The sequence below is a fragment of the Manis javanica genome, chromosome 10, assembly GCF_040802235.1.
Source record: "Manis javanica isolate MJ-LG chromosome 10, MJ_LKY, whole genome shotgun sequence".
In the NCBI taxonomy this organism is placed as follows: Eukaryota; Metazoa; Chordata; class Mammalia; order Pholidota; family Manidae; genus Manis; species Manis javanica.
In genome coordinates this window covers 26272754-26289322 of record NC_133165.1, presented here as the reverse complement: position 1 = coordinate 26289322, position 16569 = coordinate 26272754, and the positions used below count along the sequence as shown (strand labels likewise).

Here is a 16569-nt window from a genome sequence, read left to right as displayed (position 1 = left end):
GTAAACTGAAATTGTTTACAAATGACCTACCTTCTTGGATTCTTACCAATAAACTATTAAACCTATTGATAATAGTACCATTGTGTGTTCTTTCTCTAAGTGGTAGTGACCCCGTAACTTCCTGGCAGGCAGAAATCAGGATGAAGGTGGCCTGGTGCTCCTAGGTCAGGGAGGGTGACTAGCCTGTGACTCATTAGACTGGAATTTTAGCCCTGGGCCCTGATGTTGCCTGTTTCCCCTTTAAAGGGAAACTTTCAGGGTGTTTGATGAGAGGACCCATCATACAGCCCACCCTTCTGATCCCAACAAGAGCCTGTGGTGCTGCACCAGCCAGTGCCCAGCCCTACTTCCCCAGCTGTCTGCCATGGGGACAGAAGAGCTGTCCCCTCTGCCCCTCAGGTCTGCATCTCCCATCTCTGTCCTGTGGCGTGGGCCACAGCCCACATGCCTGGTGGCTTCCTGAGGATGCAACTGGGCTGGCTGTGCTGGGCCGGTGGAGAATGGTGAAAACATAAAAGACATTTATTTTATACCTTCCCATCCAATCACTCTGCAAACAGAAACCCTAAGCGCCGACTGCCCACAGCCCAGAGGGCCAGTTGTCGCTGCGGGGCAGCGATTCCCATGGCCAGAGAGCAAGCAGATTCCTAGACTTTGTCCACCTCACGTAGTGTGTAGTCCAGGATCGCGTCTGGACCCCGGAACTTGAAGTACCCATGGAATTTCTTCCCCTGAAGCAGAAGGGGAAACCAGTAGCTGTCATCTGGCCACATGTTGCTGAAGGGGATTTGGTCCAGCTGGAACCATTGAGGGCACATTTCTGCAGGGTGAAAAGGAAGGACTGATGTCCAGCCAGACTTAAACTGAGCTTCGGGAGGAGTTAGTTAAGCAGTCCTGGGTGGGAACGCACGCCGTCTCCTTGTGCCTGCCTTGAAGACAGAGGGAGGCAGGCTGCCCCCAGCTCTGGCCTGGCTCCCCTGCCCACCCAGGCTCACCATCGCTCTCCATGGGTGTCCCCTGGACACTGTCTGTGCAGAAGATGTGCACGTCCATGAGCTCAGGCTCACCCACGAACTCGAACATGATCTGGCCCACCTTCTGCAGCGTGTCCACTGTCAGACCACTCTCCTCCTGCAGCTCCCTGTGGGCGGAGGGAGGGCAGACAGACAGAAAGGTGACAGTAAGCAAGGCACCCACGTTTGCACAGACCTGACGGCGGTGGAGCATGAGGAGCATGTCTGGGCAGGTGCCCCGAGGGCCTGGGGCTGCCGACGGGAAGCGTGGGCTGGAATCCTGGGGTGTCATCTGGAGTGTGTGCGTTTTTCTCAGTCTGGCAGAACTTGGCAGCCAGCCGACAACTTTAAAAACTCTGATTTGGTTCAGAGATTCTGGAAAGGGGTCAAGGTTGTGAGGAGTCAGTTCAGGGTGCGCAAGCCGACCTGGTCAGCGCCCTCTGTACTGCGCCACGGCAGGCCCAGAGGTCTCCCAGGAGGCTGGGGATTGAGCCTGGCTGGTCCTTCAGATCCAGCCCTCCCTGCAGGCTTCCACCCCATGAGGGTTGCAGACCCCGAACCACAAGCATCCTGCCGAGGCACCATCCTTCCTCACAGCCGTGCTGAGAGCACAGGATTGCCCTGTAGGTCCCCAGTCTCTAATGGAGGAGGAGTTGCTGTAACTTCTGTTCCACTAAGGAGACGCCCCCGCCCCGGCCAAGATGTGCAGTGGTCCCAGTGGACAGAGCTCACGCCCGCTGTGTCCCCCGTCTCAGGGCCCCTCCCCACCGGCTCCCTGGGCTGTGGTCTCAGCCGCTGAGCAGGCAGGTGTGGCTCACACCAGTGGAACCAGGGTGCCCCCCCACAGGCCAACGCTGTTGCCTCTTGAAAGCATTTCCAATTGGCACATTCACTGGAGACAGACTGGCAGAGACCCATGGCCTCATCACCCAGGACCCCGGGGATGGCTCTGGTGCTCCCCTCTGGGCCTGTTCCCTCCATGCTTCCCTGTGAACAACTGCTGGCATGTCGTGTGCTTTTCATGCAGGAGAGTGACACGCTACACCTTAAGGAATTCAACTAGTTTTTCAACTCTTGTGTTGTATACTGAGAAGCTCCAACCGTGCACAGGTGCTGAGCCCCTCGGTCCTCGGCCCACAGGCTGCTCCCCGCTCCTCAGCAGCGCTCTCTGGAGGGGCTGTCCTCAGGATTCTGGGCCAGAGCCACTGCAGCCACAGGGCTCCATCTCCTCCCTTTAGAGACCCTCACTCCCCCACTGCCTTATGTTTATTTTTGTTCCATAAAAATGCTCTAATTAAGTCTGGCTGTTTATAGTTGTGCGTGAAGTGTTTTTGCTTTGACCTGTTAGGAACACAAGGCATCACTACTTTCTGTGCCAGTACCGAGGAGTCAGGAACCCCACTCTGCTCGCTAGACGTATCATGCTGGTGAAATGCCTCTATGAACAGACGCCTTCCTGGTGTGGGCCTGCCCTGCCCTTCCTCAGCCCTGGTCGGGACCCTTATCTGCTGCCTTTAGATGCAGGCCAGCTGCTCTTTTGAAAGCTGGAATTTATTCATTGAGATGGTTAATTAAAATCAGACTTGACCTAAAAAGATGAATGTGTGTTGCCCTTGGGGGGTGCAAGTGGCTCCCCAGTTAGACGTAACGGAGGCGCTCTGGCAGCAGGCTGACCTGTCTCATTTTTACAAGCTTCACCCACTGATTTACCATTTTCAGCAGTTTTGGTTAATGTTCCCTAGGCGCATGGCAGTGTATGAAATATCTCTCTTTGGTGACAGAGTGGAGGCTCTGTTTCTTGGGTGGGAATGACGAGGCAGCTGGAGATGACACAGCTCTGTCAACCTGTGATTCTATCTGCTGGTCCCCACATGGCAGGTGGAGGACAGGACAAGTGATACGTGACACTAAATTGGGCAGCCAAGCACCTGGGAGCATGGCGCCTGCATTCCCAGGCCTGTGTGGCGTGGGGGTCCCACCACCAGTCCTCGTCCTGCACTGCCTCCCGGAGTCCTTTGAACATGGAGCTCTGAATCCCCACTGCGTTGGGGGCCATCAGGGATGCTGGCCAGAAAGGTTGGCACACTCCACCTGCCTACAGCCCAACCTCAACTCTGGGGGCTCCCAGGTCCCCCTCACCCCGAGAGAATCATCTCCCTGAAGCTCCGAGGGCCTCCCTGACAGGGACACTGGCACAGAGGAAGGGATGACCAGACATGGCCCTCTGAGCCTGTGGGCGTGTGAACCTCCTCTTGAATTGGGGCCTGCTTTGGAAGCCCAAAGGGTAAAGGACAGTGCAGTGGGTAAAGCATGCACCAGGCTGGACTCCGGGGCTACTGTGAGTCACATGCACATCAGATGCCAGGGCAATGGGCCTAAGGATCAGCTGCATGCACACGTGCGGGCAGCCATCCCTGAGACTGGCAGGCCCTGGGCCTCGTCTCGGCCTGCTCCTTGTCAGCATCAGAGCATTCCATCAGCTGGCAGGGGCAGTCCTCTGTCAAAGGGTGTCCTACACACCCTGCACTCTAGGCTGGCACCAGGGGAGAGGAGAGGCCGCCACGGGAGCCATGTGGTCCACAGGCAAACTGGGGTGGCAGGGGGGCCCTGGATGCTGAAACTCTGCCCCCGCGTCAGGGCGAGGCCTCTCCTGCCCCACTGAAGAACACGGTCAGGGTGATGACCTGGAGCTCCTGCTTGCTGCTTGTCGGTATGGGGACCATGAATGCCCCATGGCCACAGGGAGCAGGCTCTCCAGGGAGCATGCAGCCTGCAGGGGCAGGGCCTGCCCTTGTGGACACCCGGGTGTCACTCAGGAGCAAGGTGCAGCTGGGAGAGGTGTCCTCTGCGCTGTCCGCCGCAGCAGGGCCCTGAAGTGTGCAGAATCATGAGCCTGGGAGGTAATGGAGTCCTCCACAAGAAAGCTGAATCTGAGCACAAGTCTTCAATTTCACAATGGCTCTGTGATCTGCAATGAGGCCATGAAGGAGGAGCGAGGTGCGGGCGGGTGACTGTAGCTCCAGTGGCGTCTGGTTGTCCAGGGAGAGCCTGGAGGGTCTCGTGGTGCCTGGGCAACTGGGCCAACCGGGTTTGTCCACTGAGCCATCTAATGCCCCGAAGGCTGGCCCTGTGCAGGCCCTGGAGACGGTGTCAGAGGAAAGTGGCTTTGTGGCTCCACGTCCCTGCCGACATGTTAGAAGGTGGCCGTGCAGCACCGTGGGAAGAGTGGTCTTTTCAGTAAATGGTCCTGTCGGCTGGATGTCTGTATGGAATGGAAGGATCCTGACCTTATGCCATACTTGAAACTCAATTCCTGATAGATTTAAGGTGTAATGCTCCTGAGAGTTTTAGAAGAGAAGACAGGTGAGTATCTCCTTAGAAGAGCTCAGCACAGGCAAATATTTCTTTAAAAGGGTGTAAAAAAGGGTGACCGTGAAGAAAAGCTGTATGTGGGGCTGCATTAAAATGACAAGCTTCTCTGTTTATCAAAACATCACTAAGAGTAGAAAGACAAGCCAGAGAGAGAAGATAACGTGCAATTTATCCAACAATTCAGTCTAGAACGTCTACAGATGCTTCTGGCTTCTCCTTCAGCTGTAAGGAGCCTGCACATCACCCCTCCATCCTAACAAAAGTAAAGCTGAACAGACTGGAAAAACCTCCATGTCTTCTTGGATCCATGAGGGGGATGAGCACAGGGGAGCTGTGTCCTAGAGGAAGACCTGCCCCAGGACCGACGAGGCGAGGAGTTGCCGTGAACCGACCCCCCTGCTCCCCAGCTGTGCTCTCGCCAGGGGCCACCCCTGGAGACACTAGGTACCCACAGCCTGACTGACATGGGGAAGAAAACCCTCAGCTCCTGCCCTCCCCAGCCACTCTGTCCCCCTGAAGGGGAGAGAGGGAGACGGAGACTCACTTGTGAGGGTCACAGTCCAGGGGCACAGACCCACGAGCACACCCACTAGCCATGGGGCCAGTGCTCATGCCACCACCTCACTGTGGTCCCGAGGCCAGCTGACAGTTCTTTTCACCTGGTGCACTGGGTCTGGGTATAGAGCAAGAATTACAAGCACACTAAATAGCCAGAAAAGGTGATGTGAAGAGAGGGCCATGAGCCAGAGCAGCAGGGGTGCTGGAGTCCTCAGACCCGTGCTTTACAGCAAGTCGGGCTGCTCCACCAAGGGTGGGCGAGGTGGATGGCATGTGGGAACAGACCGGCAGTGAGTGCAGAGGCATTAACCTAAGGACGGACCTTAAGTCCTGCAGTCCCAAGCGGCCACAGAGACGACCAGCACCTCTGAGGGGCTTGTTAGCAGGCTGCATGCAGCTGAGGAGCAAATCTCTGGGCACGAAGCCCTCTCGATGAATACTCAAAGATGAAAAGCAAAGAGGGAAGACTGAAAAACCAGAAAACTGAGGGCTCTGGGACGACTGCAACAGCCGTGAGAGACGCCAGGTGGGAACACAGGCGAGGGAGAGAAAGGAGCAGAGAAATGTTCAGACAACAATGAGTTTCCCCAAATTAATGTCAGGCACCAAACCGCAGATTCAGGAAGCTCAGGGGACACCAAGCAGGATAAATGTCCAAAAAACAACACCCAGGTGCACTGTCTCCAAACTACAGACTCAGGGATAAAGCATGCTGAAAGAAGTGGGAGGAAAAGGTCCATGGCCCACAGAGGGGCAAATGGAACGAACACCCCTGACTGCTCAGAAATCATGGAAGCAAGGATTAGAGTGAATATGCAAAGTGCTGAGAGAAAAACCACCAGCCCACAGTCACGTCTCTGAAATCACCCTTCAAGAGGGATGGCAAAATGACTTCTCAAAACAAAAATGGAGGGGCTCAGCCTGCAGAAATATTAAAAGAAGTTCTTTAGAGAGAAGGACCAGGCAGGTCAGAAGCCTGGGTTGCATAAAGAAAGGGAAAGCATCAAAGGGAGAGGACGGAAGGGTCAAGAGTTTGTTTTCTTAGTTGCCCTAACAGGTAAGGGTTTGTTCAGTTTAACAGCAATGATGGGCTTGGTTGCTGTCTATCCTGCCTGGCGTTTGTGTGACAGCCAGGGGATGGAGCAGGCGGCAGGAGTTGGATCCCTTTATTTACAAGGCGTTCCTGAGCTGTCTAGGGGTGGACCTGGCTTAGCTGTGATGTTCACTGCAAGCATGAGCAACCACTAAAACAGGTCAAAACAGAACAAAACAAATAAAAAACAGTTAAGATAAGGAGAGAGAATAGATCATGTAAAATGCCCACTGAGAACCACACAAGACAGGAGAAGAGTGGAAGTTCTGCAAGTCCACATGAGCACATTATGAAGAACAGGGGCGCAGAGAACCAATGAATGTGCTGACACCAGCCTGGCTTTATCCACCATCACGCACACCGAGGGCCCAAATGCTCTCAAAGGAGACATCATCAGGATCAAAAAAAGACCAGGCTATGTGGTGTCCATGAGGATCCCACTTTACAAATAAAGATTAAAAGTATAAAAGCATAAAGGTTAAAAATGTAGATGAAAGTGAATGGATGGAGAAAACATGCCAGGCCAGCACTGACAGGCAGGCAGGAGTAGCTCTCCTGCATTCAGATGGAGCCACCTGCAGAGGAAGGGAAGTGATCGGGGGCACCCCATGGTGGGAAAAGGGCCAGTTCCCAAGACAATACTTAACATGTATATGCCTAAAAACACCATCAAACTATGTGATGTCAGAAACTCAACAAGGACATAGTAAAACGTATGAGGAACTACAGATCAGTAAGAAAAAGGCAACTGGGTAAAAAAATGGGCAAAAGATGAGCAGACACTTCACAAACGAGGACACCCTGGAGGCCATCTGAGTCCTCAGGGCAACGCAGGGCAAGCCTCAGCGAGGCATCATACACAGCTGCCGGCGGTCCACATGCAATGCGTCCATTGCGCCCACGGGTCTGGAGGAAGCGCACTCAGCTCTGCGGAGTCAGAGCACAGCTGCTTTGCTAAACGAGCAATGCTTATTAAGGCCAGACCCCTCTATTCCCCAGGGGGGACATCTACCACGAGAGCACACTCCCAGCCCCACGGCAGAGCACCCAGGTGCCCACAGACACCGCGATGGGAGTAGACAGGCATGGAGGGCCTGTGGCGGGGTTCCACCTATGCCACCCTGGACGGGCGACTGGCTCTCCAGTGGTGCCGGCGGCCCAGTGAGGCTGCCCACCAGAGGGCAGCATCTGGCTCCATTTCTGTTTCTTGATCTGCGTGCAGGCTAAATGACCAACCTATTTCTTAAAAACTCCCTGATGATTTGGGCACGTTGACTTCAAAACAAACTGAGAAAAGCCCCCAGTCGTGGTCTCAGAGCGTGCTTATGGGGGAACACAGACAGAAGAAAGTCGTTCAGTGCACAGTGTGATCTGCACAGGGGCGTAGGCCACTTAGCTTTCCTAAATGGCAGGCCTGGAGGGGCCCAACATGGGGAGCCGGGAGGAGGGGGATGGGAGCCAACATGAGGGGCAGCCGGGCGCTGCACTTGGGGGCTCAGTGAGTGACAGGTCGTTTAGTGCACTGGGAGCTGATAAGAGGCACTTAATGCATGAGTCGGAGAGACTCGGACCCAGACCTACACCCCCAGACTCCAACCCAGACCTCCAGACCTGGACCCAGCCCCAGAGCTTGACCCCAACCTAGCCTTAACCAGAAGGGTCACCTGGCAGTCACTTAGAGAATGAACTGTGGAGTGGGGGGCCTAGGTAGGAGGCTCCTGCACCTGTCTAGGTGAGAGGGGATGGTCTGGATGCTGCAGCAGAGGGTGACACCCAGATACATTCAAGTTACATTCAGGGACAGAAACCACATGCTTGTGTGGAAAGAGGGTTCCTACCTAACCTCAAGCCCGCTCAGTACTCTGTACTGAGGGTCCTTCTGTCCGTTTCCCATTCTGGGCATGAACACTGTTGGGAGGACAGGAGGGAAAGTTCATAACCCAGGGCTGCCTCAGGGGCCCTGAGGGTTTGCTTGTCACAAGCATGGCAAGGGGCCGAGGTGAAGCCATCTGGGGCCCCTCCCAAGGGGTCTCCTTAGCCCCCGGTGCTTTGGGGCATGGTGCCCCTCCACCTTCCAGTTGCTGGGACCAAATAGCAGGCCCTTTGGGAGTTCTGCGCCCTTACCTGCCGTCCCTCTACTCCAGATGCCCCGGACCACTAGGTGTCCACTAGACCTGCTCTCTGCACACCCCCAGGGCCCAGCAGCAACTAGGGGCAGTGGCTGGGACCTGCTCCTCTGTGTCTCACACTGAGCAGTGGTGGTGGGCATTACATAAACCAATGACCCAAGGACCAGTCTTGGAAGGACACGTTTTCGGTTGGAAAAGTGACCACCAGGGCCCCCATTGCTGTCCATTCTCCACTCTGTTTCTCCTGCAGCCCGTCCCAACCCAGGCATGGCTCACAGGGCTAAGACTGGGCTTCTCCCAGCTGTGTCCCAGTACTTGCAAAAACAAATGATTAAGGGCATCGGTGGCTGCAACCCTGGGTTCCAGGCCGAGGAGCGGAGGTGCATGGTGGGAACACCATGCAGGGCTTTCAAACTGTGGGCCATGGCCTGCTGTGCACTGTGAAGTCAGCTTAGTGGACTGTGACTGGTGATTCAAATAAAGCATGGGGACTACACTGGAATACTTTCACATAGGAAGAGTTTTGCTGTTATCAGAGTATAAACATTTTTTACTGTGACTTCTGACTTAAAAAAAAAAACACCCCAAACTTGAAAGCCACTGGGCTGCAACGTTGCCATCTTTCCTGCCTTTCAGAAACCTCATTAGTGTGCATTTGGGGAGCTGTTCTCTTCTCTGGGGAAGGTGGCCTGATGGCTGCCAACGCTCCCAGAATGACATTAACAGGAGCTACAGTTTGTGCAGCGCTTTGCGATGTTGACCCCCAGTCTCCTTCACACATGCCTGTGAGGAGAGAGGAAGGCACAGGATGATGTCTGGGGGGTGAGGTATCTCAGCAAAGCTGCTTGACCTTCGGGGCCTTGGTTCCTTCCCATGGGAGGCTGTGATTGTGCTGAGGATTACCTGACACCGTGCAAAAGCATCCAGTCAAAACACTCATCAGCTCCCCTGCACAAGAGCCAAGGGGCTGGGCACACCCCTCGCTGGAGAGGAAACCAGGACTTCTCAAGCCACACACACTCCCCAAATGCATCCTAACTGCTCCCGCCCCCGACTACAGCTCCTGTCCTCAGCACTGACTACTCTTCCAAGTCCTCGTGTCATGTCCTCGATCTTCCTGACAACCCTAAGAGGAACTGTGACTTTTAAGATTCCCATTTTGCAGGCTCGGACCCAGTACACACCCCAGGCCCCAAGCTCTAAGTGGGGAAATCGGGTCAGGCTCTGCAGCTGGTTCTGTGCTCAGGCCCACCTCCCTCACCTCTTGGCCCCCTCCTCGATGGTCTCTCCGTCCTCAACTTTGCCCCCGAAGCCATTCCACCGGCCGGCCCCGAAGCCTCGTTTCTTCATGCCGAGGAGCACTCGCTGAGGCTGAAGGACTAGCACCAGGGTGTAGAGCTTGGAGGTGCCCATGGTCCCTGGGGGCCCCTTGAGGAAAGAAGAGGGCTGGGTCAGTTTGGGTGGGAGCAGGACGTGGATGGAATAGGCGTGTTGCGATGGCTGGGGGCAGGGAAGTCAGAAACATGCTCTGAAAAGCAGGGAGGGGAAGCCTGTCTGTGAACAAATGATCATCTACCATAACAGAGGCCTGACTCTCAGACGCAGTGGCCTCAATGCCCTGGCCCTGGCCCTTTGCTGGCCAGCAGGTCAGGAGATGGCTCTATCTTCCCCTTCCTTCCTTGGCACAGGGCTGTTCTTGCTTCTCTGTCAGCCTGTGCCCAGCTGGCTCCAAGGAAACCATGCAGTTCATCCATCAGTCCTTGGGTCAGATCTTGCCCTTGGTCTTTCATGAATGAGGGACTGGCCTACTGGGGTCTGGCATCTGCCTCTCTGCAGTAGCAGACCTCCAGAGTCCCAGGAAATGCACGGTTCCTGGGCCCTCCCTCTTGTCACAGTTCATATTTTGCCCACAGCTATTGTTGCTCTGGGACCTGGCACTTGGGGAGGGCACTAGAACCACAAGGGGCCTCCTCCTTGAATGATCCAGAGAAAGAAAAATGGTGTGTAGTCCAGAGAAAGACTCTGCCTGGCCTGGATGATGTCTGGGCTGCTGCTGGAGAGATGGTGGAGGACCAGGGCCAGGTGCCCTGCCGGCCTGTCCCTACCCCAGTGTGGGGTCACCGAACATGTCTCCTGCTCCAGGGACCACACCTGAGGAGATGCAGGGTGGAGGGCCTGGGACCCCATGCTTTATTTGTAGTTATGGTTTCTGATAAACGGGACCTGTGGCGGGGTCCTGGCGGTGGGGTAGGTCAGGCGGAAGGGGCGGGCTCTGGGGTGTCAAGCCCTTTAGGCCTGCATACTTTGTCCTGACACCAAACAGTTTATGCCCATGGCCCTGGCTTCCCAAGTAAACTGTGACGGCGAGAGAGAGGTGGATACGAGGTACATAGGTACTCACTTATTCAGACTTCTTTACAAAATCCACCCCACTTCACAGACCCAACAACTGTGCACAAAGACCTGCTTTCCCCATATTCAGAGGCTGAAATGAAGCTCAGAGAGGTGAAGACTGACCTGAGATCAAACAGCAGAGCCAGGGCCCAGAGCTGGGTCTACTGGCTGTTGATGTCTAGGTGGCCCCAGGTCCAGAAACGAGAGGCTTGTACTACACCTGGTCAGGTCCTCAGAGAGCCTAGCTAATGGCAGGGACCGGGGAGGCTGGCATCAGGGCTGGGCGGCCCACCTGTTAGCCATGTGGCCTCTGAGTCCAGTCATCTGTAAACTGAAGCCCCTTAATCAGGGTCGAAAGACACAATATGCACAGGGCACCAGGCTGAGTCTTGCACACCTGGCTACTCGGTAAATGAAGGTTCCCTGTCCTGTCTGTCCTTCACAGGGTCCCGGTGTCCCAGGCCCCACGACCCCTGCGCCTGATCCACCTCCTCGCTCCTCTGCGGCCTCTGCTCCCCTGGTCCCGAACTCGCTCCCGCGCTGGCCGGTTCCGCAAGCTCACCTGGTGCCTCGCTCTCCTGGGCTCGGCTCCTCGGTGTCCCCGGCCCACGTGGCGCCCCGGCCGCGGCGCTCGCCGTCCCACCGCGCGCCGCCGCCGGGGGCGTGTCCGCGGGCCGGAAGTCGGTCGCACTTCCGGCGGCCATGGCGCGGTGAGTCGGCTGTGAGGGCGTGCATGGAGTGCTGCGTGCGTGCGGTCGGGGGACTGGGGTCGCCTGGGGCTCGCGCCCGGTTTCCTCGTCGGAACAGGGGCGCCGAATCCACTTCCGGCCTGGCCGGGTGTCCTGCTCGGGCGATGGGCTTGCAAGGTGGGGGGGCGGGCTAGGTGACCTGCAGGTGGAGAGGAGGGGGTGGGCGAGGTGACCTGCAGGTGGAGAGGAGGGGGCGGCGAGGTGACCTGCAGGTGGAGAGGAGGGGGCGGCGAGGTGACTTGAAGGTGGAGAGGATGGGCTTGCGAGGTGGCACTGCAGGTGGGGGGGCGGGCGAGGTAGCAGGTGGAGAAAAGGGGGCGGCGAGGCGGCCTGCAGGTGAGGTGGAACTTAGGAAGAGCACCGCTGGCCTGAAGGCTGTGGCATCCGACTTGCGAGAAAGGTGAGGCCGGTGTGACTGAATCCAGGACGCGGGGTGGCGCTGGAGGTCAGCTGCCCAAATCAGGCGGCTTGGGGGCGTGCTTCTCTGCTCTCCACTCCTTCCCCCATCCCTGGAATTAGTTCTGGCTCCCTGGACCACTGTGCCCTCTTCCCATGAGACCCCTTTTGTCTTTTGAAGGTAATGATTCTGGAGTTACTGTCTCCAACAAATCTTATAATCGTGCTTTGGTGTGGTGGTGTTGAAGGGGTTTTGGCCTAGAGCCGTGGGGATAATAATAGCTCTTCATAAAAAAAGAAATGGATTTGGACTACTTCGTATGGTTCTTTTGAGAGTTAAATGAGGGGAGGTGTGGCAGTCGACAAACTGTTCAAAACCTAACTTTGCCAAAGAGACTTGGAAATTGCCCTTCAACTGTTCATGCAGGTTGAGTTCAGTTTTATTAAGAAATGTGGCAGGTCAGGCCTGGTGCCAGCTGCTGAAGTGGTGGGACTAAGGTGGGGCTTGTGCTCCTCAGGTGTTCCAGCAGTCTCAGAGCCCAGATTTTGTACTAGAAGAGAAAGAATATTACCTTCCTTAATTTTATCAGTACCACCACCCAGGATGGGAACATTTTTGTTGACACAAATGAGGTGACTATTGTTGCTGTCTGAGCTTTCCTTCTGAACAAAACTTCATGAGAGAAAGCCCCTTGACTGAAGGGTAGATGCCTGCTGGGTGAGCTTGCTCAGTCCATAACAGAGCACCTAGGATGGGCAGCCCAAACAGCAGAAGCTGTTGCTCTCAGTCCGCGAGCTGGACATCAGGGTGTCACAGGGCTGGTTCCTTCTGTGGCCACTCTCCTTGACTGGCAGTTACCGTGTTCTCCTGTGTCCTCACGTGGCCATCCCTCTGTGTGTCCTGATTTCCTCTCGTGAGGACACCAGTCAGACTGGGTTAGGGCCCTTTCCCCATGACTTTATTTTAATTGCCTCTTTAAAGACTAGTTACATTTCAAGGTCCTGGGAGTTAGGACTTCAACATAGGAGTTTCTGGGGGGCCACAGTTCAGCCACCATACCCTCTTCCTGGCTGTGTAGTATGGTCATGCCTCCCCTTGTCTTGGGCCTCCGTGCTCCATTGCCCACAATGTGTGGGTTGAGCCAAGAGTCCCTCACACTGGCGACCTGCCCATCTGTGTGATGCCTGCTTGCTGCCTCTCTCTCAACAGGTCCTTGAAGCTGGTGCGAGCGTCCCTCCAGCGCCAGGGGTTCCACACTGCTGGGAGTACCTTCAAGGGTCGGACTGGTGTGGAGCACCTGTGGCTGACGCGGCACTTGAAGGACCCGTTTGTGAAGGCTGCGAAGGTGGAGAGTTACCGGTGTCGAAGTGCCTTCAAGCTTCTGGAGGTGAACGAGAAGCACCGGATCCTGCAGCCTGGCTTCCGGGTGTTAGACTGTGGGGCAGCACCGGGGGCGTGGAGCCAGGTGGCAGTGCGGAAAGTCAACGCTGCAGGCACAGGTGGGGCCTCCACGCTGCTCTGAGGGCCTCTGACCTCAGGAGTCTGTGACTGAGGCAGCTAGTGCCCTCTGCCAGAGGACATGGAGTGCCAGTGGGGCACTTTCCAGAGTCACATACCCCTGAGCTGGTTGTTTAGTAGTAATGATGAACATAGACACTGACGTTTTCAGAATGAAAGGCAAGGTAGACAGGTGTACTGATTAAAATCACTGCATATCACACCACATTAAAGTGTGTATCAACATGTCGGTGTGCATCCTTCTAGAATTCGGTTTTGCGTATGTAACTGTACATTTTCTTTTTAAAAAATGGTGTTAGACACACTCTTCTTGCTAATTTGGAACCTTAATGGAGCTACTTTTATCCCTGCATGTTATGTTGACTTCTTTCCATGACAGTACAACTGACTTAACCTCAGGGGGTTCCAGGTTCCACTGGGCCTGCCTCCTGGCCAGGGTTCTGGATTCTCTGCTCTGGCTCAACCTGGGGGACTCAGCTTTTATCTGTTTCATATTTGAGGGTTTTGTCAAAAATTTCCTATATAAAAAAGAATTCTGTGGTTAACAAACCATCCAGCTGCATGATTTAGAAAACAATGTTATCCTTTGGACGGTTGTGTAGTATTACAGAGGCTGGTTATACTGCTGGTTTAGGCAGTCTCCTCTTGGGCATCCGGTTGCTCTCAGGTGTTAAGCTAGTGTGCATGATACTGTGATGAACACGCTTACCCTTGTGTCTCCTGCTGGAAAGCCTGGGTCTGATGCATGTGCTGGCATTATATGACATATGTGGCAGTTCACTGAGGTACCTGTTCCCATTTTCCTAATGAGGAAGTTGAGGTTCAGAGTTTAGTCCCCTGGGAATGCTGCTCCCAGGTTGTTCCATCAGCTTCATCACTAAGGATGGGATCATTCAGGGCTCTAGAATAGCTTTCAAAATTTCTTTTTAGCTCAATAAGTATTTATTGACTAAGTAAATGCATTTGTGTCAGAAGCTTGTTTATCTTTTCCCACCAGTGAGCCTATCCACAGACCTCCTAACAACTGACTTTAGTGGTTTCTGTTTAATATAGCCAAGTTAACTTGTAGGATGAAGTGGCAGAAGGAGAGTGTGTGGATAAAATGATTTGGTTTCCTTTCTTCCCAGAAGTTGCAAAACTGCACACAAAGCCATTTGCCTTTAGTGGGCCCTTCCTGAGGGTACACAGTAAATGGGATGTTCAAGGCAAGTGTATAAAGTGAGGTGTGAGATGTCCTACTTCCCAGAGCTGAAAATAGTTTTGCTTTTGAAAAATTAGGTACTTTGCAAAATATCTAGACTTACAATCTTTAGCTAGAACTGCTTCCCTCCCACCCTGATGGCCTGTTTACTAAGCAGAGTGAACCAGTAAATCTGCAATTGTTCCTTCAACTTACCAATGCTGGTGTGTACCCGTGAAGCAAAGGCTCTCCGCAGTGGGGGGAGTGGGAGCTGTAAATGTGGTTACAGCCTGGGGTTGGGGAACAGGAGCCGGGGGCAGCAAGATGCCTCGTTTTCAGGGTAAGGTGAAACAGTGGCATCTTTTTATTTCACAACTGGTGTCACCCAATATGGACAAGGTGTCAATTTTCATACCTTATTTTGCCTTAGTCCGGTTTCCCCATCTCTCAGCTTCTTTCTACATGCAAAGAAATTGGATTAAACTGTGGAAAGGATTTGTTTTCATCCAAAGCCCCTTTATATGTATTGTGTCATTTTCTATTCTAGTTTACTAAAAAGACCACTCAGAGATAACCCTTTAACAGAAAGCAACCCTTGGGAAGTGGAGTGAAATTAGAGTTGGAGTCAATTGTGGGGTGCGGCCCCAGGTCTACCTTTTACTCTGGGACAGTCACTTTTGCTTTCTGGGCCTCAGTTTCTGCAGATGTAGGTGAAGGACAATCACTGCCCACTGTATGTTGTAGAGGCTGCATAGACAGTGGGGAAAGACCTCTGTCCGTATAGTTGCACATTAGCTCTTTCCCTTGGTCCTGAGTTTTTCTTTCTTTTTATTATTTTGTTGCCTGTGTTTTTGTGGGAAGATTCATGGTCCAAATAAATAATGCACTCACCACTTCCTCCTTAGATCCCAGTGCTTCTGTTGGCTTTGTGCTTGGGGTAGATCTTCTGCACATATTTCCCCTGGAAGGAGCAACGTTTCTGTGTCCTGCTGATATCACTGACCCGCGAACCTTCCAGAGAGTCCGAGAGCTGCTTCCTGGCGGGAGAGCAGATGTCATTCTGAGCGACATGGCACCCAACGCCTCAGGGATCCGGGGCCTTGATCACGACAGGCTCATCAGCCTGTGTTTGTCGCTTCTGGATATGGCTGCGGACGTCCTGCGCCCTGGTGGAACATTACTCTGTAAAATGTGGGCTGGCAGTCAGAGCCGTCACTTTCAGGAGAGGCTGGCAGGGGAATTCCAGTGCGTGAGGACGGTGAAGCCTGAGGCCAGCAGGAAAGAATCCTCAGAGGTGTACCTCTTGGCCATGCAATACCAAAGAGCACAGGGTTCTGGGAAGGACTGAGTTGTTTCTGCCATTTCAGGTCCCTTTCCACGTAGAGCTGGAGGTCCTTCCTGGGCGTGGCTGCAGAGGTCCCAGCTTGGTCTGGGAGGCAGCAAGCTTAACAACGAGGGACCTTTTTTTGGAAACCAGAGACATGAGAAAGCTGTATTCAGTGGCCACGATATATGATAAAACCCAGTCTCTGTATCATTTGTGAAGATGAAGTTACTGTGAGGAAGAGAGAGGGCAGGAGAAAAATGAATAGGAAAAGCAGGTGGACACAGCTTTATGTAATGGGAGCCTGTTACAGAGGAACTGGCTCCCACCTTTGCCCCAGAACACAGCACACAGGTTTCCACTTATTTAGCCTATACAGTGTAACACAGAAAAATCTAATTTCAATCTGAGGATTAATTTCCATCTCTTTGTTGAATGATCTGGAAATAAATCCATTCCTCAAGCAGCGAAGAGTTCCCAGAGCAATCAGGGAAGACAGTGGGTGTGAATTATGCAGGAGGTGGGTGTGCTTGTACTTTTGCTGGAAATGTGTGTTGCTTTAATACTCCAGGCCCCGGGCTGTAAAGCTAATTGCCAGCAAGCAGCGGTGTGGTGTATTCATTTATTTCCTTTTACTCTCCTCCCAGGAATTTGATGCAGCCTTATAAAAAAATGTATAAAAAAATTACATTATTTAAGGGATTTCCATGCTTTTGTTTTTTAATAAATTGGTTCCTTTAAAGCCATTTCCTCCCTCAAAAACAGTTTATATAAACTACCGATTCTTGGGAACCTCCACCAGGGTCCACTTAGTCCAGCGCCCCGAGGCCTTGGTGAAGCTC

At 53.7% G+C, this 16569-nt stretch overlaps 2 protein-coding genes across 3 annotated transcripts; one reads left to right on the top strand and one right to left on the bottom strand.

Annotated features, from left to right (window-relative positions):
• Positions 1–504: 504 nt before the first annotated feature.
• Positions 505–11238, bottom strand: NUDT1 (nudix hydrolase 1). The gene is made up of 4 exons (XM_037008574.2): positions 11122–11238; positions 9427–9593; positions 996–1141; positions 505–820 (listed from the first exon to the last, which is right to left on the bottom strand). The coding sequence occupies exons 2-4, from the start codon at positions 9576–9578 to the stop codon at positions 648–650; spliced, it is 471 nt and encodes a 156-aa protein (XP_036864469.2). The 5' UTR covers positions 9579–9593; positions 11122–11238; the 3' UTR covers positions 505–647.
• On the top strand, positions 11146–16473 carry MRM2 (mitochondrial rRNA methyltransferase 2). Of its 2 annotated transcripts, none has more exons than XM_037008568.2 (3): positions 11146–11269; positions 12915–13204; positions 15309–16473. In XM_037008568.2, exons 1-3 carry the CDS (start codon positions 11262–11264, stop codon positions 15749–15751), a joined length of 741 nt encoding a protein of 246 aa, XP_036864463.1. In that variant the 5' UTR covers positions 11146–11261; the 3' UTR covers positions 15752–16473. The 2 variants fall into 2 exon arrangements, with proteins under 2 accessions (XP_036864463.1, XP_036864457.1); XM_037008562.2 differs by lacking the exon at positions 11146–11269 and adding an exon at positions 11518–11708.
• Positions 16474–16569: the final 96 nt, after the last annotated feature.

What these genes read in the sequence shown, in the direction of transcription:
- NUDT1 (XM_037008574.2), bottom strand. Translation starts at nt 9,578, where the DNA reads ATGGGCACCTCCAAGCTCTACACCCTGGTGCTAGTCCTTCAGCCTCAG. An exon ending in ATCGAGGAGGGGGCCAAGAG is followed by an intron (nt 1,142 to 9,426) that starts GTGAGGGAGGTG and finishes CTCCGCCCACAG; the next exon opens with GGAGCTGCAGGAGGAGAGTG. An exon ending in GACACCCATGGAGAGCGATG is followed by an intron (nt 821 to 995) that starts GTGAGCCTGGGT and finishes TTCACCCTGCAG; the next exon opens with AAATGTGCCCTCAATGGTTC.
- MRM2 (XM_037008562.2), top strand. Translation starts at nt 11,563, where the DNA reads ATGGGCTTGCGAGGTGGCACTGCAGGTGGGGGGGCGGGCGAGGTAGCA. An exon ending in GCATCCGACTTGCGAGAAAG is followed by an intron (nt 11,709 to 12,914) that starts GTGAGGCCGGTG and finishes CTCTCTCAACAG; the next exon opens with GTCCTTGAAGCTGGTGCGAG. An exon ending in AGTCAACGCTGCAGGCACAG is followed by an intron (nt 13,205 to 15,308) that starts GTGGGGCCTCCA and finishes CTTCCTCCTTAG; the next exon opens with ATCCCAGTGCTTCTGTTGGC.